The sequence below is a fragment of the Pezoporus wallicus genome, unplaced genomic scaffold (assembly GCF_028554395.1).
Source record: "Pezoporus wallicus isolate ANWC-B61680 ecotype Strahan unplaced genomic scaffold, APGP_CSIRO_Pwel_v1 contig_8047, whole genome shotgun sequence".
NCBI lineage: Eukaryota > Metazoa > Chordata > Aves > Psittaciformes > Psittacidae > Pezoporus > Pezoporus wallicus.
The window spans coordinates 691,279-713,847 of record NW_026639548.1 but is presented as its reverse complement, the minus strand read 5'-3'; the positions used below and the strand labels follow the sequence as shown (position 1 = coordinate 713,847).

The window sequence follows — 22,569 nt, the reverse complement described above, 5'->3', positions numbered from 1 at the left end:
CTCTTAATATGAAACAACTTCATTTGCATCTGTATGCGGTACTGCACAGACTTGAGCATTGTAGGGTGGATAGTTTATAGACAGTGCAGGGCAATTCAGCTGAATTACAAGGCTCCATTCAGTTTATCTTCTTTTTTTTTAAAACAGGCCACTGGTCTGTCATCAAAATCATACAGTTCTAAGAGAGAGAACAGTGAAATACTGCTTGTGTTGTATGGTGGTTGATATTCAACATCTTAAAATCTCTCTACCTGGTCCTGACAATAAATTAGTTCCCTTCTGAAACTTTCTTAGTCATAACAAGATAGAAATGGCTTAAAAAAACCTTCACTACTGACCATTAGAACTTCCTTGAGTGCTGAAACTGCAAAATGGTGCTTAATGCTATAAGCAGTGAATTTCACTGGTGGTTTCTTCTGCTGTGGTGTTGCTGCAGGTGTGAAGGTGATGTTCTTGAAGGAATTCACTCAGTGATTTGTTCTGAAGGGTTGGGTTTTTTTTAGCTGTGTAAAATTCCATTAGACTAATTATGTGGATTTGTATTGATATTTGCTTTACTTCCTGCTGAGTATAAAGATAGAAGCCTATTATTGGAATGCAAATAACCTATGATAGAAAATCACCTTCATAGCAAAATGTGGCAGCGCTTCAGAGTTGTCAGCGTGCTGAGATGTGACCTTATTGGTAGAGGACTGAACCAGAAATGCTTAAGTTAGCTTCCCATTATTTTTGGGTTCTTCTTGTTGCATGAAGTGTTCTCCATTAAAAAATGATCTTATTTCTTGTGATATGTGTGCATCTGTGAAAAATGGAGAAATTTCATTGTGAAAGTCTGCAGAGAATGCAGAGGCTTATCTGATCTTGCTTCCTCTTGGAGAAGTTATGGGTATAAAATGTATTTATGATGACAAAGCCATTTTATTAATTACATCTTTTAAAAAGCAGTAAAATTTCCAGAAGATTTGAGACTTAAATATCCTAATTGAACTTCACAGAAGAAATAGTGAAGTGCCTCTTCAGTGCTTCTTCACCATATGTATTTATATGGCTTTTGCTGTCAGCTTTTCTTTGGGAATTTTCAATATATCATGATGATGAGACAGCTTGACCTTCTCTTGCAGATTAAATTATGAATTTGACTATTTTCCTCTTTTGTAAATGACTGGCAGAATCAGTGGAGGATGGACACAAATACTGTATGAGGAGGTCTGTTCCCCAGTAGTAGCTTTGTGTTTTGCCTTCTGTCGTGGTTTAAAACCAGGCAGAGGGCTCGTTCACTCAGTCCGCCCCTTCTTGCCCTCCCCCTACTCCTGGAGGGACAGAGAGGAGAACTGAAACGAATGCAATTCCCACAGGTTGAGATAAGAACAGTTTAGTAACTAAGGTATAACACAAATCACTACTGCTACCACCAATAATAACAATGATAAAGGAAATGACGAGGGAAGAGAATACAGCATCTCACCACCAGCTGACCGATAACTCGTGTCCCCCCCCAACCCGACCAAGCACTGACCCATACCTCCTCCAACCCTGCAGTCTACCAGCCCTTCCGGGTAACTCCCAGTTATCTCCTGGACATGACGTGCTGTGGTACGGAATACCTCTTTGGCTAGCTTGGGTCAGGTGTCCTGTCTCTGCTTCCTCCCAGCTTCCCCTCCTCCCTAGTAGAGCATGAGGCTCACAAAGTCCTTGGCCAAACCAAAGCATCATTGTTATCAGCTCTGTTCCCGAGCCGAAAGTCAAAACACTGCATTGCACCAGCTACCAAGGAGGAGAAAAATGGCTGCTACTGCTGAACCCAGGACACCTTCCCTGGCAGTGTACCTTCAGAGTTGTGCCGCTTTGATACAGTCACAGCTGCTCACAATGGGTTGGGGAAAGCAGATTTTAAATGTCTTCTAAAGAGCAGCAGTATCTGCGTTACAGAAGGACTTACTTCAGCAGCTTGTCAGAAAGTTTCAGATTTTTGAAATGGATTAATTGGGAATAAAGAATCTTTTATTAATATCTCTGGTCATGTATAAGTTAGTATAATAGAACAGCTGCTGTGTGTTCGGTTTCCCTTTCTCAAGGAAAACCTGAAAGCACCTATAAAAAGCGAATAGTCAATAAATAAGGAATTATTTTGTTATTTCAGAACATGATTCTGTGCTTTAAGTAGTGCTGTGCAGTATTCAGTCACTTCTGGGTTGTTCATGTACTTTCCAGTTTTTTGTGAAGGACCATCTCTTTCATTAGTAGAATTTGTTTAATGTTTCAAGTGGTATAGTCCAAATCACCTATCAAAATGTTACCAGTTGTTTTCAGACACATGTATAGCCTTTTCTACTCAGTACTTGCGGCCTATATCCTTAGCAGGGAAAATTATTAATCCCCGATGAGTGCAACTGAAATGATACATGAAGTCAGCAGAAATATTTCTACCCAGTGAGCTGGTGGGGTGTGTTTATAAGCCAGCGAACTGCAGTGCTTTGCAAAATATTACAGACCCAAAAGCACAGTGGATTAAGTCTACAAAGTTTACAAAGCTAGGATTAAGAATAGCTGTAACATCTACTGCTGAGGTTATACAGAGCATGTTATCACCGGTATCTTTTCTGGGTTTCCAAACACATTTTAGATGTATACTAAGAGCCTGTTATAATATGTTTGTTGGCTTTCGTTAAGTGAATGCTACAGTTATCCATAGGTTTCATTTAAATTTCTAAATGGAGCTGTGCTCACTTTAAACTGCTTGGCAAAAATGTTTGCTTGGGTTTTTGTTTTTTTTTTCTTTTAGTGATCAGAGTTGCTGATGATTCCTTATTCAGAACTTGATTTAATTTCTGCATATGTGAACTGATAAATGAGGGAAGCTGTAAATACTGGTGTGTTTGGCCACTGTTGACATGGTTAATTGAATTAAGTGTAGAATCAGGCTAGTTTTCTGCCTGTGGGGTGTGAAGCGTTCACTGGTGTTTGACAGAATTTGAGGTTTAGATGGATATCTTTGTCTTCCACCCAGATAGCTGGATTGGTACATTTGCTCTTCGTGACGTGCAAACTCTCATCTCTTGTAAGCAAGATTTATTAATTTGGCTCCATCCTTGTGTTGTTCCTGCACTTCCCCAGTATTTGTGGCTCAGGGCAGTACTCCGCAATCTGCAGCTCGTGTCGGGTGCTGGGAGGCTGGATGTGGTGTGGCTGGCACATGAGTTCGTGCTGTGGGAGATGGGTCGTGATACATCTGGAGTTGTGCTCTCTGAGAAGGTCTCAAAAAACCCCTTCCTGTTCTTTCCTAAATGAGTTGCTCACTTGCTGCTGTGGAGCAGTTTGGGAAGAATCAGTTCATCTTGAAGATATATAGAAGTATCACTAGGTCACAAGCAAGACATTGTACTGTTGCTTGTGAGCGTTCACTTGTGTAAAATCAAATGCTGGGCTTGTGTTCAGGTTTCTTGGATTTTAGAATCTCTTCCCTATCTGTAAGTACTAGTAGAAGATATGGAGCTAATGAGAGCTTATCCACAAAAACATAGTCTAGGCAAAGCACATAAAAAGCCAAAGAATGACACTGTATTGTTTGAAAAGCCTTAAAAAAGAATCTTAATATACTGCCATGCATGGAGAGAGCTACTATCCATCAAAAGATTTATATGGTGAATTAAAGCAGTGTTAACAGGATGAAATATTTCTCTCGTACTTCCCCCCTCTTTCCCTTTTCCTACCACACTTACTCTTCCCCTTTATGGATTCTGTCTTCTCATTTTTAACTCCCCATCCCTTTTCCCTGCCATGCTTTATTGTTTTGTCTTTCCCCTCCCTGGATAGAGTTCGTGCATTTTATAATGCATTTCTCTTCTGCCCATCTTTTCCTTGTGTCCTCCTGGCTCCCAGCGTTGCTTTTCCAACTTTATGCCAAACTGATTCTCTTCCATGCTTACGTTTTATCTGCTCGTAACTGTTGTACTCTGATTCAACAAGTAGAGCTTTGGGGTGTTACGGATTTCTGTTGTTAAGAATATCATGAATAATGGCTTAGTCCTGATCGGCAGACCTGACTCGTGGGCTGAGCAGCACCTTTTTGCAGACATTTTTGTGTTGTTGGGGTCTCTGGGAAGGAATTAAAAGGCACTCTTCTCCTCTCAGCAACAGGGTGAACCCAAAAGCTGAAACCTGAAGAAAAGTTAACCCTGCTAGTGTGCATTTCTGAGGATGTTTCCAGTGCTGTGCTCAGGGTACAAATCTTGCTGCTGGTAAATTTGTACTGATTGAGTCTGTCCAACTGTTCAAAAGAAGGTGGGTGGGATGACTGGCTGTTGATTCTTTGGGAGGAGCTGGAAAAAAAATAAAGCAGCTTCATTTGAACTCTGAGAAAGACACCTGTGTGTGTATAGACGATACAAGGGCTGCTAATGCTTTACAGAGAACTTTGTTACTCTAATGCAGTTAGGGAGCTTCATGGTAAGAAGCAGTTTATTTCTGCCAAAATTTCAGTAGTGGAAGTGGATCTTATGGAGGCTGTTCCTTTCCTATGAAGGAGAGAAGGCTGGGTGCCTGGATGCCACATATTCTGCTAGAACAGATGAAAATGGTATATCCTACACATTAACAAAGGAAGTCCAGCACAGGAGGCTGGTTTGCATGAAAGCAAGGTGGTCACTGTTGCCAGTGTGCATGTAGGGAATTAGGGACTTTGAAGAGTTCTGGCTAGGGTGTAAGTAAGCTGGCTAGAGGCTTACTGACACACCATTTTCTATTTTCAGCCTCAGCTTGGCAGGGCTCTTCTGGAAAAATTAAAGATTCCCTTTTCTGGCAGAAAACCACAACAAGGAAAGGGAGTAAAACACAGCTGTCCTATCCCTGGGTTGAAACAGCAATCCTGCAGCTTGTCTTGCCAGCTGTAGGGAAGTACAGCATTCAGAGCATGGAGCTAGTTTTCTGACTGATGCTCATTAATACCAAGTCCTTAATTTCACCCTGTATGATCTCTTGTTGTTATCTCTGTGTATTTAGTTGAGAAATGGCTCTCTGAAAAGCCCTCTGAGAACCTGTCTGTAAGTGACTTAGATTGCTGGCTCTAGGCCTGTGTCTTGTCTTAATCTTTATCATATTTGAATTCCATTATGAAGTGCCAAACAAAAGCACATCAGAAATAATAATAAAAAAGATACTATGTAAATAATTGGTTGGTTGACAAGTGCAATTGGATTTTACAATTCAAATGCTTTAACCCAGAAGTGTTGACTGCATACGGATTGCCAATAGGAATGGTCACAGTAAGATGGATATTTCCAGCAAGCACTTAGCCAGGGCTGATGTAAAATGAAAAACAGCCAGACACATTTAACTGAGAAATTGAGAGCTATTTTACTTTACTAGTGAAGATATTTACCTCTGGGCAAGCAACTTCCACCTTAGCTTAAATGACTTTTCCTTTCTGAGATTCATGCTCATCATGCTGTAATAGCAGTCCTTGCTAAATGGCCTGACTGTTGATATTTAGCATTCTTATTATACACTGAATGGACCCAGTGCTTTCCCATACATTTTCTAGGTGACAATGCTTGGGTAAATGGCTTTACTTGAAGTACTGCTGGCCCAGTGGAGAAGGGGATTCGCCATTGCTCACTGGTGGGAGGAGAGGGGACTCCTTAAGCCAAAACCAGTGCTGAGCAGGGAGCTTTCATTAGTCCCTTTCCTGGCTGGCAAAAATCTCTTTATTATATTGAAGTATAATTTGCTGGGGGGAGCCCTTCACAAGTTTTAAATTATTTGTTCTTAGACTGAAACATCCTTGGGGTAGTGAAGCAGTCAAGTGGGAGTAGTTGTGTGCATGCACACAAGCACATCTCTGTTTTAAGGTTTCTGATGAAATAGGAATGCATTTCTTAAAAAAAAAAAAAAACAAAAAAAACACAAAAAAAAACCCCACAGCAAACAAAACAACAAAACCAGGTCCAACCTGTTAAGTGGTCAGCAAAATTTTTAGCATGTAAGTTTTTCCTACTTGCATCACTCACAACTGATACTTGATTAAACTAAAATGTGCGTGTGTCATGTCAGCCCTCAGCTTTCCGACATTGGGACTAGTTAAATCTTCATCTGTGAGGCTGAAGGGTTTTCTCTCAGCTTTCTTTTACACCTTTAGGCACTTGATTTGTAATCAAATCACCCCTTGACCTTCTTTTAATAGCTTGGACCTTAGGGCTGGATAAGAGACCTTTCTGATCCTTATTCTCAGCTGTTTTGCTGGCTGTGCTCTGTGCCCACTGCAGTGTATCCATGTCCTTCCACACCTGTGGTTAGGAGAGCTGAACAGTTGTCCCATGGTAGTGACCATGCAGATGCTTACTCGGCATTTTCCAACATATTCAAGTGTTCTCTTTCCTTTTTTTATTTTTTTCCCTTCTCTTTCTACTGTTTATTGCTAGTTTGATGCTGGCTTAGCAAGTTTACCCTCTGTTTGTCAAGTCTGTGTGAGGACTGTCCATGTACAAGTAGGGGTTGTAAGCTCAGTCTCAGGAAATAAACAGAGAATGTGTGAGGTAAACAGACTACTGGGAGAAAAAAGCCATTTGTGAAGCCTCTTAAGTAGCTGAAATAACATGGTAACTGCATTGCGCTTGGGAAAATCGTCTTTCTGCTGGAATCTCTTCCATTTGGAAGATTTACAGCAAATGAAGCGGCCTCTGACTTTGTTGGCTTCTTTGTGCCTTTTGGTGTTCAAATGGTGTTGCAGTCATCCAAAGACCTCCCGTGCAGTTTCTTTTCCTGCTGTCACATTTTTGGTCTCTGGGCTTACATAGTACTAAGAGCCGGGCCTCTGTTAAAGGCTGCTCACACATTTCCTGCTACGTGTTGTTTAGATGGTGGCTCCTGGTGTGGAGATTGCATGAGAGGGAAGGGGGCAAAATGCAGATGGAAAAGTAGAATGTGATTTAACCTGGGTGATCTCTTGGGGAGCCATTTGGACTGAAGCAGTCTTGCTCTTTTGGTGCCAAGCAAACCTGCTTTGGTGCTTTATAGCAAGAGACATTGGCAAGCACATTCCTCATGAGATGGGTGATTAGATTTATTGTCAATCACTTTGTATTCCCTAGAATGAGAAATAATTTATTTAAGAAACAGCTTTCTTGGAATGAAGGCTTAAAAATTCATCAGTGATCCATTTGTTCTGTTTCCCTTGAGATGATAAAAAAAATTTTTGTTGTTTCTTTTTGTGTTGTGGTGGTGTATTTTGCCACAGAAAGCATTTTTGTTGTGTAGTTCAGATCTAAAAGCAAGATTGTGTGTGGGTGAGGAGATTAGTTAATTTAACACTGATTTGGTATGGCTGCTAGGACACCCAAATAGTGTTCTGCTCTTGGTCATAGTTCTAAGTATGCAGAGATGGTTTACATCTGCCTTGAAGTTCAAAAGCAATTCTCTAAGGTAGTTTTGTAGCAGCACAAGTAGGCGTGCATGTGTTAGCCTAGAACTGACAGGCTGGGTCTGGCAGGTTTGGGTTTAACAGTAGTGTTGTGTGTAAGTGGCTGGGGGAGAGTGTGGGACACATGGACTGCACAAAGAAACTGGCCAAACTGATGGCTCTTTTTTTTGTTTTAGATGAAGGACCTAGCTTCTGACTCCTATGTGCATGTAAGTCTGGGGGCTTGATATCTAGTAATACATGCATCAGTTTAATTTACGATCCAAACCCTGTGGGGCCAAGGAGATTTGAAAGCTAAATGTCTGTCTTGCAGAAAGGAGCATACAAATGAGTCATCCCACACCAACCTTAATTGCCAGCATTGTAGAGGGAGCAGGTGGAGATGAACGAAAGAGCTTGCTGGAAAATTGTAATCCATGATGTAACCTCAGCACACTACAAATCTCCCTTATTTAGCCTTGGTTAGTTCATCTGAAAGAGTCCACAGAGGAAACAAGTCAGATCTGTTCTGGGTTTGGTCAAAGATTAGGCATGCAGATTTGCATTGTTTTTGCCTTGGGAGGTAGTTTGGCAAATCACAGTCAACTCTGTACAAATCTTGGTGACAAACAGTCACTTCCTGCTCATTTAGTATGGTTTCCTAGCAGGCAAACTTTCCAGATAAATACTAGCCATGTTGTTGATAACTAAGAGAAACAGGGCTAGTCCTAATGCTCTGTGTGCCAGGAATCCCTTCTCTTCTGCCTATATCATTTTGATATTAAAAATAATGGCTTAGGTTTCTATTTTACTACTTGATCTTGCTTAACCACTGAGGGAGAAAAACAGCTGGTGACTAAGGGACTGAATGATGAACTGTCATACCCCAGTCCAGTTCTAGGTTCTGTCACAGACTTCTTACATCAGGGCCCTGAGGCCTGGGTTCATGCCCGAGCTTTTGTGTTTTCTTGAAGTGATGCTATTTCCCTGCAGAATCAGTGGCAAGAGCTGGATGTGTCCAGGGAAGTGATTTAGTCTGTGCAAAATCCGAACTGTCTCCTGAAGCTCCTATCCTTCTTTTTGACTAAAGAGGAAGAATTAAGTTATTGTACATTTAAGTACCTTTCTAAGGTGCCTAAAGATAGGTGCTATGAATTCAAATCTATTATACATCCATTTCCCTACCTGGAAGATGTGTGTCCTTACTCAGATTTAAGTATGTATTATCACATCTGTTGAAGTTGACTGAGGTGTAATGTCCTGGCATCTTTGGTTAACAGTCAGTCTGAAAAGCAGGGCAAGGCAATACAGAGCCCTGAGAGATGCCTTGTCAAAGTGACAAATTGCCCTTTCTGATTCAATGGACTAGCTTGCATGGCAGAGCTAAGTAGCTACTGGAGAAAGGGGAGGAGAGCATGGGAAAAATACCTTATTTGTTTAGGCCTTCCCATGTATTTTTTGTTGTTTGTTGGTCTGAGTTGAAGTCCTTTGTTTTCTTTCGTCTGAAACAGCAGTAGGTTGAGAGGAGCAAAGCCTCTGGGATTCTGCCTCTCCCACTTCTCGTCCTTATAAACTGTTTACAATCTCCTTCAGTTTTCTAGCTTTGTATGGAAAAGTTCAGTGGGTCAGTTTTCCCTTTAGCTTCATCCATCATTCCAGTCAATTAGAAATAGTTGAGGGCAAATTGCCTGGTCTTCCATTAACTGAGACACTTCAAATTGTTTAAAATAGCATAAAAGCCCTCTTTGTTGACCACTGGGCAAGCACTGTAGATTTCCCTGTTGATGGGCAGTTACCGCGTGGCTGAACAGAAACCCAGTATGTCCTGCAGTACTTGAGAGATGAATATTACTACTGCAGGCCTTGTCTGGGTTTTGATTCCTTCTCCTTCACCTCCGCCTCTTGCTCCCCCTGAAAGGTGTGATGCCTTCAGATGGTGAATTACCATGCCTGCTTGCAAAAAAAGCTGCTCTTTGTGGCTTTTCAAGACTTCTGTAGTTGAGGGTTTTTTTTCAGTTGCTGAAATGTTCCTTTTTAACCTTGATGCTTTAAAAGCTCTTGGCATCATTTGTTAGTTGCTTGTCGTGTGTGTTTCTAAAGGACAAAGGAAGTGTGTAAGTGTTCAGGAAACAGTTAGTGCATTGTGGTGTGTGGCTGAGTTCATTCTGGTATCCCATGCCAGGACTGCCTGCTTTCATTGAGGGCTAACATTTCCCTTATGTTCTGAACTGACTAGCCTTAGTGTAGAGCTTGTGTGAGAGTTCCAACAGAGAGCTTGAAGCTTGTTATAGGTTAATGTGTTTGGGGTCACACTGAAGTGAGCTGAATCCATTGTATATGTACATGTAAATATATATTTATATTTAAGAAAACATTTTGTTTAACATGATGTTTAACCAGGGAAGTAGGCTCACTAAGTAGAAATCAGTTTACCTACAGCAAAGTATATGTATTTATGTATTCCCATCTTAAAATCATTGTCTATCTTAGAAACTCTCCTTTCAGTGCTGCATCCTGCCTAGGTTTCAGCATGGGCTGGTCTCTGTGGTTTTCATTGTTTTGGAGCCATTTTGCATGGCTGTGACAGTGTTTGATCCCAGTTGTGCAGCAGTGGTTCCTCTGGTTGTGAAGAGTTTGGTAGGTGTGACACCACCTGAGCTTGGTGCTGAAGATCAGAACCTTGCTGCAGTTTTTGAACTAGAGGAGCGCAGCAGTCTTTGAACGTAAGGCCTTCATGTTCTTCCAGAAGGTGCCCTGCCTTGCAGTAATGCAAGCAAGGCTGCATGTGAGGGCTTGCCTGTTTCTATGTGTCCTGAAGCATGCTCTCAAAACAGGCAATGTCCTGTACAAATGATACAGGCTCAGTGATGTACATCTGCTGGCTTAGATTCCAGCTGTTGCGCTAGTGAGGTTCACAGAAAGTTCTCTGGACAAATCCAGGGCAGAGAGCACAAAAGGAACCTTCAGGCTGTGGTAAAAGAAGGGGGCTCTGAAAAGGCAGAAGGATGCGATAGCAGTCGGATTTGATTTGAGAGCCTTCAGATGCTGGGGAGCTGGATCTTTTACTGGGGTAAGATCTGCTGCAAATACACCAAGTTCAACAAATTTCACTAGTGACTTTGCTCCTCTTTTATGTCCTGTTGGGATAAGAATCTGGTGCAGATCTCTATATAGGCTGTTTTGGTGTTTTCTTGGACCACTTGCCTTTTTTATCTTCCTTTCTTCTCCACATGCCTACAGCAAGTAACAGCTTGAGGACATGACTGAACTGGAAGTGCAGACCTAAGCTGGAAGACCAGGGGGTAGAACATCAGCCCAGGACTTGACTCTGACAAAACCAATGTTTGCCTGCTTTGCGCTTACAAATATCTCATGCTTTTTAGAGGTTGAAGCTTTAATAAGTAATTTAAACAAAGAGTAGGAGGAGGAGAGAGATTCCACATCTAATTCAATTAGCATTGTTGTCCAGTGCCATTAATTATATCCAGACTTGTATGTTTCACAGGAGTTGATACACTTGAGCTTGTCTGCGCTGGGGTCGGCTGAGGACAAACGTGTCCATTGGTATAGAATCCAGCCTTTGTGTTTTGCAAAAACCTTCAAATTTGGTATCTGACAGTAGCCTGGAGTAGGCAGTAGCACTGAGTAGCCTGCATTGCAATCTACTGAATAAAGGGTAACTCTGGGAGAATGGTGATTTCATGTACATGATTTTAGTGTCTTTGAAGAGGGACTGTTTTAGTGGAAGTAATAATCTCTGATTTTATATTGTTTCCAGACTATTTTAAATTATTTCATAGACAGAGAATAAAGAATTTTGTTTACTGTCTTAAAGCAGGATGTCTGATCCTCCTGGGGGAGGTTATTCTTTAATTTAAAAAGATATAAAATAGCTACTTTGATGGAAATATAACTCTAGGAATTGAAATGGTGATGATTATAGAAGCTGGAGTTTTCTAATGCAAAATAAGCCCTAGGAGATGTGCCCTAAATGGTACATCACTCTTGTTTTTTTAACAAAACAAGAATTATTGTTACTTTATTATTCTTGCTTATTTTACAAGGTTTGTAGCTGTTTCATCTGCACTTAACATTTACAGGCTGGGGATAAATTGTTGTTTTGGTTTTTAAATAGCAATGTTTGAGATGCAAACACAGATCAACAGGATTCATTTGGTACTCAAAAAAGCAGGGAGAAAAGCCATGGCTACTGACACTGTATGCAGTACCTGGATTGGAATCTGTTATCATAATTTGATGGTGTTTTGGAAAGAGCCAAAGGTTATTATTTGAAAGAGACCTCATGGGTAATGCTTATTAATTGGGGGGGGGGGGGGGGCTGGAGGGGAGGGGGGGGTGTTACCACCTTGAAATGTGTGTGCTTATTCCAAGAGAGCTCCTGCTGCCCTTCTGGGAGGGCTGTGGGCCCTGAGGGCACTACCAGACCTCAGTGGCCCTGACCAGCTTAACAGGGGCCTTCTGACCAGAGACCTGGGAGCTCTATTTAAGATCAACCCTGGCCCTCAGTCCACGCATATGCTGTGCTGGGGTACTGGTCTCCAGCCAAGCTACATTGACCCAGACCCCAGCCTGCAGACTGACTTCCCTGATCCTATCCTGACCTAAGCAGATTTGCTTCCCAGGTTGACCTTGAGCCTTGCTCGTCACTGTGGGTTTGCCTCCTGGTTGGACCTGGCTGCCATCTCAGGTCTGCCCTGGCCACCTTGCCCGGGTGCTCTAGAAGTGGGTCCCAGACAGTGAGGCCCCTTCCTGGCCATCCAAAGGACCCCCTTAGGCACCACATCCTCCAGGGAGCTGCAGACCCTTGATGCTCTCTGTGACAAGAGTTTCTCTAGTTTGGCTGTTGTGCCCTGAATGTTTCAAAGGGAGGGTCCATGAAGGAGGGGGGAGCCTACCTGCAGGAGCTCAAGGATCCTGACTGGATCTTGTGCAGTGTGGTAACAAAAGAGGAATCGTATGATTGCTTTTACTTTGAAAGCCCCCAGCAAGGCAAACAAATTAGTTTGTGTTCTAAACTGGAATTACCTACCCCTGTCAGGCAGGAAACTGCTGGTAGTGTTATTCATTAGGTTATCATGTTCCAGCTCTATCTGGCAACTTGTGTTCTACTTTGAATAATTACACTTACCTGCCAGATGTTTGGCATCTGAGATGCTGAGATGTATTTAGCAAAAGAGCGTCCTAAATACTGACTTAAAAGCTGAGCACAGAGAAGGTGCTTGAAAGGTGCAGTGTGTCCCACTTTCTGTAATTTGTGATGACCTGAAATCATTAATGATGGAAACTAAAAACAGATAACAAAACCTTTGCATCTTTTCTACATTAGTGTTAGCTCATGACAACTCTTAAGTTAGGGATGTGGAGAAAGTACTGAGTTTGGAGATCAAAGCACCGCGTCCTTAAGCTAATTCAGGGAGTAAACTGGGTGATACGCTGTCCTCTTTGCTCACTGCATTCCTCACTCAGTAGCTCACATAATAAGAAGGAAGACATAAGATGCAGTCTGGTTAGTTGTCAGTGGTGGAATGTCTATGTTGAACTTTGCAAGCTTGTATTCTTTCTGATGCTTAGGACAGTCTCTTGCTAATAATAGTTTTCTCTTGTAGGAATGCAGATATGTATCTGCCTGAATCTTCATTTTAGAAGCACCCGGAGGACAAACTCTAGCACAGTGCTCATTTAAAGTCAATATGCTCTAGTTTGTAATTTGCTCATGTTTAGGTGCCCAGCTTCTAAGGTTTCCTTTGCCCACAGGCAGTCCGAATAGAAAGGGAGACTTTTTTTTTGTTTCCTTTTTTTTCTTTCTTTCATGAAGAAAAAGTTTTGCAAAAGCTTAAAGAGCAAAATATTTCTTTCCACCTTCCATCTCCTTAGGTTTATTATCACAAAGCAGACTTTGCTGGTGAAGAATCTAGAGGGGAATGAAGAGATGTAAATTTATGCAAGATGCAGCTGGAAATGAGGATGATGGATGAGATATGTGTATATGTACATACATGTGTGGGAGGAGTGAGAAGGTCCCACCTTGAAGCAATTTTGGCATTCCATGCCTTGGATATGAAAAGGAGGTTTACAGGGACAAGGTGTAATGGAAGAATAATCTCTACAAGTAACTGGTTTCTTTGCTGTTGGAGAGGCTGGGGTTGCATGAAGATAAATAGAAGCTCTGAGTTTTTACTGTATTGCAATATTGTGTAAATTCTTCTGTTTAGAGGGAAGCTTTACTGTGAGGTGGGGAGAAGGGAGTTGCAGTTAAAATAAGTATCTTCAAGAAGAATGTGAAGGGACTAATATATTTGTCGCAGGAACTAGTTTCACTTCTGAAGCTGTGGGCAGAAGACACAATGTGACATATGAATGCGACCATAAAGGATTCAGTGTGTATCGGAAGTTATTTGCCATAATGATTAAGTATGGCACACTGAAGGAGTGATTTTCGTTAGGATTTCAGAAGCCTTATTTTCTTTGATTGATTCTGTAGCCCGAGTTACTTTGTGGTTTCAGTAGAAATTGAAGTAGTGCCTGTTTATATCACCTCTGGTGGTCCAGTATGTGCTGTCTTTGAAGGCTGTCCATGTTCCATTTTGACTGAGATGATTGCCTGAGGCTTATTGTCATAGTCTTGGTTAATATTAGCCCTTACCTGAAAATGAAAGTGCCTTCTTTATTGAAGTTTAAGTTCCAGAATGTCAGAATACAGCTGTAAGTAAAGGAAACTAAACAGAGGCATCTCGGCTTGTTCAAAGGAAACTGTAGATGACACAAGGATTAAACGACACTTTTCATTGTGGAGCTTAATGAGTACTCTGCTCCTGCTCAGCAGCATAAGGTCACTGGGAAGGAGTCAGTCCTTCAGGGCTTGTAGAAAACATGGCAGAGTTAAAGGGGCAATCCAGCGTTCAGCATTGGGATGAAATGCAATTTTTCAAAATAAAATGTTACAAAATAAAATGTTTTAGTTCCCTGGTGATGAAGCTGCTCACAGGTAAAGAGTATTTAAACCTATACATAGTTAGATTCAACACCTGCATGGCAACAGTTTCATCTGAATCATTTTGTTTTCTATGATGTCAAAAAGTAAACTGAATTGTCTACAGTGTCTTCTTTATAGTAAGTGTGTTCACTTTGCCATTTAGGGCTCTGTCATTCTTTTTTCTTTTTTATAGCATTTGGGGGGAGGGGAAGACATGGCTCTGTGTGTATATTTGTGCATGTATATTTGTGTGTACACTTCATAAAGGATGTTCTTAGTGTGCCATTTGACAAGGTGTGCAAATAGAAGCCCTACTTTGGCTTTGAGGTCTGTGTAGCCCCATATCTTCAGGGCTTATAATGACATGAACAGCCTGTCATTTCATTTTAAGTAGCTGAGGATTCATAATGCTGAGGAAAAGTCTTATTTCTCAGTATGTAAGCTGGTTCTTTATTGGCCACTTGCTGTGAAACTTCTGAAATACATTCATCTACCAAAGGGAGCTTCTCTGATTTCTGTGCTGAGACACACAATTGTGTGAGGAAAAGGAATGTTCAGACATTGGTGCTGGCTAGAAGCAGAAGGGTCTCTTTGGGCAGCATCCCTGCAAGAACCAGCCTTTGATCTGCTTTCTTTCTTTTTAGTGTTTCTTTATATTGTCTACGTGTTATAAATTTTAAATAAGCATATAGCCAGTGCGATCTTACAGACCTCGTGAAGGGAAGGTGTCAGAAGGCATTTCACATAATTTAGCTATTAATCTCTAGCTATCCATTTTTTTTAAATTATCATTGCTCTGGACAGTTTGACAAAAGTGTCAGTTTAATAGTAGGTCTGGACAGTTTATGGCCTTCTGCAGTCTGCAACTGAGTGTATTTTATCAAATGGAAAGAAACTTTTAATGATGCATAAGATTAACCACTCTGAAAGCAAATGGTCCCGTTCACTGCAGAAATGAATGAATGTTTTTACAAACAAAAATTCCACTCTTCCTATGCTGAGCATTGAAGGGAAAGCTCAAAGCAGGTTTAAATATAAGGTAGTAGTCTGTTAGTCTATGATAGGTTGCCTATAAATATGATGAAGTCCTGGACAGATGCTTCACATGATTTTCTTTTGCTAAACTGAGGCCAGTCTCATACCAGCACAGTTTTGCAGCATGCTTTTTTGAGATGGGAAATATTTTTTTGACTCTACTTGCAAGTTGCTGGGTAAAGTGTTTCTCAGCTGAGAAAGCTGAAATAAATAGAATAGTTATGCCATGATGGTGGAAGTTAAATACTAATTTTTATTTCTTACCTCCTTCTATAGGAACAAAGCCCCAGTAACCAGACGTCAATAGCAATGATGCAAGAGCCTCAAGAAATGGTGGAAGAGACAGTTACTGTGGAGGAAGACCCAGGCACTCCCACTTCACATGTGTCCATTGTCACTTCTGAAGATGGAACTACAAGGAGAACTGAAACCAAGGTGAGAGGTTAATAACCAATGAGGAAAATGGCAAAATATTATCTGATCACAAAGTGAAAATAGCAGGGAGTAGCCTTAGTGATGACAGCCAAGCTGATGTAATCCTCAGTGATTCTGAATATTCTGTTTGCCAGCAAACCTGAGTTCAAGGCTTCTTCAGTTTCACCTCTACATCTAGTTTGCTCCCTATCAGCTGTGCTACCACGGCTGTTGATTGAGCTGTGAACTGAACAGTAGAAAATACCAAAGACACTAGAACCCTTCCCAGAGTGTTTATTCTTTTAAGATTCACTTTATTTTACTGAAGCAGTTCACAGCATTGCCCTGCAAACGCATGTAGTGATACAAGTATTAGATGAGTTGTTAGGGCTTGGAGTAAATTACTTTTGTAGCCAAGGAAAACGTGTTTGGAAATACATCTTCAAATTAGTTACAGTGTCTAATAACAATATGCGATTATGCCTTTTTCCTTTACAACAAGAAACATCTTATTTAAATAACACTATAGCATTTAAATTCTGCAACAATCTTCTGAATGGCATTTTACTCCTGATGCATGGGAAAAGCTGGGTGTGTTCTCAAATGACCTGTACCTCGGGTTCAGTTGCATTACAAGTGTTACATATTTTCTGAGTTTCCTGATGTCTTTTTCTTCTCTTTTCTAAGATAATTTTGAAGCCTTGTTGAGCAGTTGCTGCATGCTTTCCAGTACCACTGGAACATTAATACACCTTACCAATTTAGGTCTTGGAAGTTGAGCTGGAACCCATGTTAGATTTTGGTCTTGTGAAAGTTGAAGGGTGATTCCCTTTTTAAAAAATTCTAAACAGGACAGATTTTTTTTTTTTTTTTTTTTTTAAAAAAGAGACTATCCAGCTGCTTTGTGTGTGAAAAGGCATCAAACAGAGGTTCCTGCAGAAATTGGTGTTCCAGAATTGTGGTCCTCTAAGGTATTCAGGACATTAGATCCTCAGGTTGGAGTAAATGAGCATTGATTCCCTGTGGTCAGTGGGCCTGCACACTATACTATAAACTGGGTATCTGGTTTTGTATTTGTTGCAGTTAGTTATAAGATAAATATTACTGGTCTGTTTTCTCATTGTTGGAAGAAGATGAAGGTCTTAAAAATCAAACAGACAGACAAACCCCCTCCCCACCCTTTTTTATTAACTCTTCAAAAAAATCTGTATGTAGTCTATGACTTACTTGAAAGAAATGCTGTTTTCTTTCTAGTGGCAGCAACAATAGCTGGTATTTACAGGAAGGAAGTGATAAAATCACCGTGGTGATGGACACAGTTTTATGTGCACTAATAGTAGCTCAAAGTTTTGGGAGACTGGAAGTGCAGCTATGCAAGTAAATAAAATGAGAGCTGCAACGGTAAAAATAGAGAGGCCAAGCAGTGGTCCCTAGATAACAACACCACATGGAATGAAATAGTTTGTCTGAAATAGTTGTGCCACTGATAAAGCTGCATGTTTGTCATAACCTAAAAGGTGCGATTTTCTCCTCTGTGTGGTGTAGCTGCTATTTTTCCATCTTCCCCAAGAAAAGGACAGTTGCAGCTCCACAACAGGAATTGAATCTGCATATTGGAAAAGAACACTGAAAAAATGGTAACCCGAGAGCTACTGTTCCACTTCAAAGAGCAGAGCTTTCTTCTGTTGTTCATTCCAAGCAATGGTGTGTGCAGAAAGGGGAAAGGGTGCATAGCTGTCTTGCTCTGCATTTGATTCAAATAATGCCACTGACTTCAACTCACTATCTGCATATGTTTCCTCATATTTTATTGCTAAAAAGACCGTATCTTGAAAAAATAATGAAAAGAAGAAAAATCCAGTTGTTCAGAAGTGATTCTGAAATGTCAAAACACAGATTCATTTGGCTTAGCCCTATCTCTGTCAGAAGAGCTGCTGAGAGTTTACTGACATGGTAGTTGTCTCTGAAACAGTTTTGTTGTGACTTTTCCTTGCTGTGATAATATGTCATTGATCTAACGGCTCATAACTATGAATTTGAGGTCAGATTTTATAATTATTTTTAATTACACTGGTCTTCAACTTGCTTTTGGTTTTGGTGGGAAATGTGTAAACGAGAAGTATTGTCACTGGGGTTTAGTAGCATCAGTTAAGTGTCCAGGACTTAATTAGTATTGGCTTACTATCACTTCTATTTGTCATAATGTTTTCATAGGTTATGCTGCTGTATGTGAGAGCCTTACAGAGAAAATTAAGTTTCCTGGTACCTGTGTCCAGTGACAAAATTCTGACCTTGCTGCTCAGATGAGGACAGCAAAGGAAAGCGTTTCTCTGGGATGAGAGAAACAAACACATGTCCATTTGGATGCACTGTGCAGTAGTGTAGGGTCTTTACTGAGCCCAGAAATTGCTGTTCTGTCCTCCCAGATTAAAACAGAAAAGGCTGTGAAAGAACAGCCTTCAAGCCCCATGCAAATCTGGCCTTTGTTTTAATGTGCCAGTACTTCTTATCCTTCTAAAGGAGCACCATTTCCTGTTGTGGAAATCCTCGTATCTATCTTCAGTAATACCTAATCTGCTTACGGAGGCTAATATTTAAACTTGAGATTGTCGTGCTGTGTTCAGTCAGTAGTATTGGGGATAGCTTTATGCTCAGCCCTTTTACTTGTTCTCTGTTGATCAGTTAAGGTAGTCAGGACAGCATACAAATAAAGGCTTTAAAGCTCTGCATTGCTGTGCTTGCTCAAGGCCTTTTTGAGGAAGGGTTTAGAACCTATTTGTGCTACTTCTGTAGCTAGAAAACTCTACAGTGCCAGTCTCAATCTCCAGCATATTTGTTTTGCAAATAAACTGGCAGCGCAAGATGCTTCCTCCGACAGAGAGACCAGAGACGTTTTCCCAGTGTGTGTTTTCTTTTCTGGATGGCTTGTCACAGAGTGGTTGGGGTTGAAAGAGACCTCTGGAGATCATCTAGTCCAACCTTCCCAGCTAAAGCAAGTTCAGCTGGGGCAGGTTGCACAGGAACATGTCCAGGCCCATTTTGAATGTCTCCAGAGAAGGAGACTCCACATCCCCTTGTCAGCCTGCCCTGTGCTCTGTCACCCTCAAAGAAGTCTTTCCTCATAATCAGATGAAACTTCCTCCCTTTCAGTTTGTTCCTGTTGCCCCTTATCCTGTCACTGAGCACCACTGAAAAGAGGGATGCTGCAGTCCACTAACCATCTTCATAGCCTTCCTCTGGACCCTCTCCAGTAGTTCCTTGTCTGTTTTGAACTGGGGAGCTCAAAATTGGACACAGTACTTAATGCCATTTAGTATGCACTTTTTGATTGTTCAGAAGAAAATTGTCATTTATGCTAAATGCTGTGAATCTTTACTTACTGGATTGTAATGCCTCTAAAATTCCAGCTCTTGAAATGAAGCAGAGCAAAGGCTACAGATGTGAAAGCTCCTGAATGCTGCTGTTTCTTTATTCCCCTTCCCCCATTGTTTGAAAACCGTAATTTATAGAGGTTATTCTCTCTAGTAGTATAGTAAGTAAACAACCTTATTCTAGAAGCAGTGACAGTTTTTCTATGCTTTTCCTTGCATCTCTGAAGATGACTGTAGCAGTGAGGCAGGAAGAAAGGCATAATGGAATTTAATATTTGACATATTTTAAATGGAGAACATCTGCCTTTTAAAAATGAGATGCCTCTGAGTAATTTTCCCCAAACTGTTATTCTCTTAGTACTGTATTAAGTCCCTACATAACGTTCACTGCACAAAAGATGTAGCAGATAATGCTTCATTTCAACTTTATAAGCTCTCTGGAAGCGAAAGACCTATCATGCTACAACAGTGAAAGTCACCTTGGGGAGAGACTACCACTTCTTGCCTATCAGCTGGAACACTGCCATGTGTTAAAGAGAGCCTGTTTGTAAGTGGCTCAAGAGAACTCAGAAAAGTAAATTAGGTGTGTGTTTTGCTTGTGTTAGTTTGCTTTTTTGCTTTCTTCAGGCACCTTTTATTTTTATCTTTGAAAGGCTAAAAGATTGGAGAGATTTAGGTCGCTTTTATTCATTGCAAATGGTGGCTTATGGTAACAAAATGCAAGATCAATCTGTATACAAAGCTGTTTAATTTGTAGTCCATCCATTTGTGCTTTCTAATACTCAGTATGACCAGATCTTTCCCAACAGTGATTAACTGCTGCTCCCACTTCCTAGTACCAGTGATGCAAAATTGCTTGTGACCAAAACTCTTCAGTTGTGATGGTGCCAGGTACCCCAAGCTGCAGTTCTTGAAACTTTGCAGAAAATTCAGATGTATTAGGTCATAGAGCAGGAATGGATCTCAAGCAAAGTCGAAGGTCTTTTCAAATATGAAACCTTAAGCTTAAAATTGAAGGGGAGAAATTTGAGCTGTTGTTTTGAAAACCTATGGGGTGAGTTCTTACACAGCATTTAATAGAAAGGTAATAGCTTCAACCTGCTTAGTCTGATAATTTTTACAGTCCATAGCTCAAAACTGAGCTCTCAGAAATGTCAGACTGCTTTATCCTCGTGCATTCCTTCTCATCTGTTTTCTATTTTATGACATAGTTTCAACAATTATTTTTTTTTCTCTGTCAGCTTTTGTAATGTACTTAATTTATATTAAAAAAAATGGTGGGGAAGGCAAAACAAAACCAACCTCAGTAACAAAATGGAAGGCAGCATCAAAGGTACTCATTAAGATGATTGCATTTGACTGTGATGGCCCACTTCAGCTGAAATCTCAGTACTCTGTCCTCCTCTTGTCTGAGCACTGTACACTTTGAGACATCTACTAGAACCATCTGCACATGCATTCAGTAAGTCAAATCATTGGGTATTTTCATGTTTGATCTCCTGTTCTTCAAGACAAGTAAAAAGATGAGGGACAGAAAAATACAGGTGTGTACATCTTTACTTTGTGTTCCTTTGACAAAGGTATTTCCAGAAATAGAATCAGTAAAAACCATTATCATGGATCCTGCAGGAGGATCATTTAACAGAATAATTGCTATCTGGGGGAAGAGAACCATGGATAGGTTCATAAACCTGAAATCTCCTTAAATTCTGGAGTGGGAGAGTGACAATGAAAGCGCTACTCTGCAGTCTCATAGGAGTTTGTTTGCAGAGGGCCTGAATCAGTTGATATGTTGGAACTTCTTTTTTTTACTGTGGCCGAGACCTTAATATAGTTTACAGGGAGTAAAGAATTGCAAATATGTTTTAAGCATACTCAACTTTTTCATAGGGAAGTAAATTGAAGATTTTGTGTGGTACTCTGTAGCATTGATACAATTGAACACCTTTGATTTGTAATTGGACTAAAAGACCTCTTTAAACAGGTTTTCTTTAAAGATGGGAAGTAAACAGAGGAAGTCAAATTAGACTTTCTCAAAGTAACTTGTATCTCTGAATTTTTCATTAGAGCATATCTGTAGTGAGGAGTTCATGTTAATAAATCTTTCTCAAGGTTGGATACATATAGAGGATCAGGTGTCTCTCAGTCAAGACAGTCTGCTGGGACTCCCATTTGGAATAGCTTCCTTCTTTCTGGCTAATGCATCCATATTAAGCAAATCACAAAAATGCTGGGAGAGAAGATTACTGTGTTGTCAGCTGCTCAAGACTGCTCTGTTCTTTTTAAGAAATACAAGTGAAACATTCCCTTGAGCTGGATTTCCTGAAATGATGCTTGGTTTGTTGGGTTGTTTTGTTGGGTTTTTTTTGTTTTTCTTTTTTTACTGCTTGGAAACCTAATAAATGGCCCTTCCTCTGTGTGTTGGCTAATTGCTTTCAAAAAGCTTCCCTTTATTGTCCTGCAGGCAACAAAGTCTATTTATCGCATGATAAATCTTCTGTCTCAGTGCCTACCCCTGACAAATGATGCATGAGTACAAATACTCCCTCTCTCTCAAAATACAAGACTTGGTTTGATTGCCCCACCATAACACCTTTAGCATTAGTGAATGCTTTTATGCTATGAGAAATGTGTTCTTTAATGCTTCAGTGAAATGTTCCTTTTTATGTGTCTGACAGGGTTTTGGATTGCCCTGATTCTTTCTACTCGTTAATAGGCACAGCATTCAGAAAATAATAAAGGTGAAACTGTGCTAACATTGCAGACTTGTTCCTACATGTGCTGGCTGATGCTAAGTGTACCTTTCTGACTAGCCATAGCCATAGAAAGCTTGTCTGTGCTAGTCTTGAAGGCAGAAAAATAAGACAAATTGGGGAGAAAATTGCAAATGAATCTGCTGCATTCAACCATTCTGTGTTGTCATATAAAAAAAGTAATCTCTGTAAATAATGTATAGAGAGGATGGTGAAAAATGCAGTAAGGGGAACTGGTCATTATCCAGAATTGATTTTTCAAGTGTTCTGAAATTCTGCTTTTTTTTTTTTTGTGTGTGTGTGTGTACACATACTGAATATTGGTAGAAAAATGTCCTTGCCATAAAATTTCTGTGTTGTGTTTCCTCATTCTGTTTAACAATAACTGTGATTCTAAAAGAAAACCAACAGTCAAAACTGAGCAAGCATCCAGAATTGGCAGTAGGCTGCTGGGTGAAGACATGCAGCAGTGATGCCTCTTCTGCAAAGCCTTTGTCCAAGGATGCTGCAGGTCAAAGCTTGTTCCTCTTTTGTGCTACTGCTGCAGCCAGACATATGTAGCAGTAGGCATTTTACATTGTCTGATCTTGACAAGTTTATGGAAAATTA

At 40.5% G+C, this 22,569-nt stretch overlaps 1 protein-coding gene across 9 annotated transcripts in view; it reads left to right on the top strand.

Annotated features, from left to right (window-relative positions):
- Positions 1-22,569, top strand: part of ARVCF (ARVCF delta catenin family member) — a 282,834-nt gene that overhangs the window by 168,863 nt on the left and 91,402 nt on the right. For 8 of the 9 annotated variants that reach the window (XM_057414996.1, XM_057414995.1, XM_057414999.1 and 5 more), the window contains one exon: positions 15,699-15,857. In XM_057414996.1, the coding sequence (XP_057270979.1) occupies positions 15,699-15,857 (159 nt within the window). Of the gene's footprint in view, positions 1-7,590; positions 7,624-15,698; positions 15,858-22,569 lie in introns of those variants that run through there. The other variant, XM_057414998.1, reaches the window with a different exon arrangement.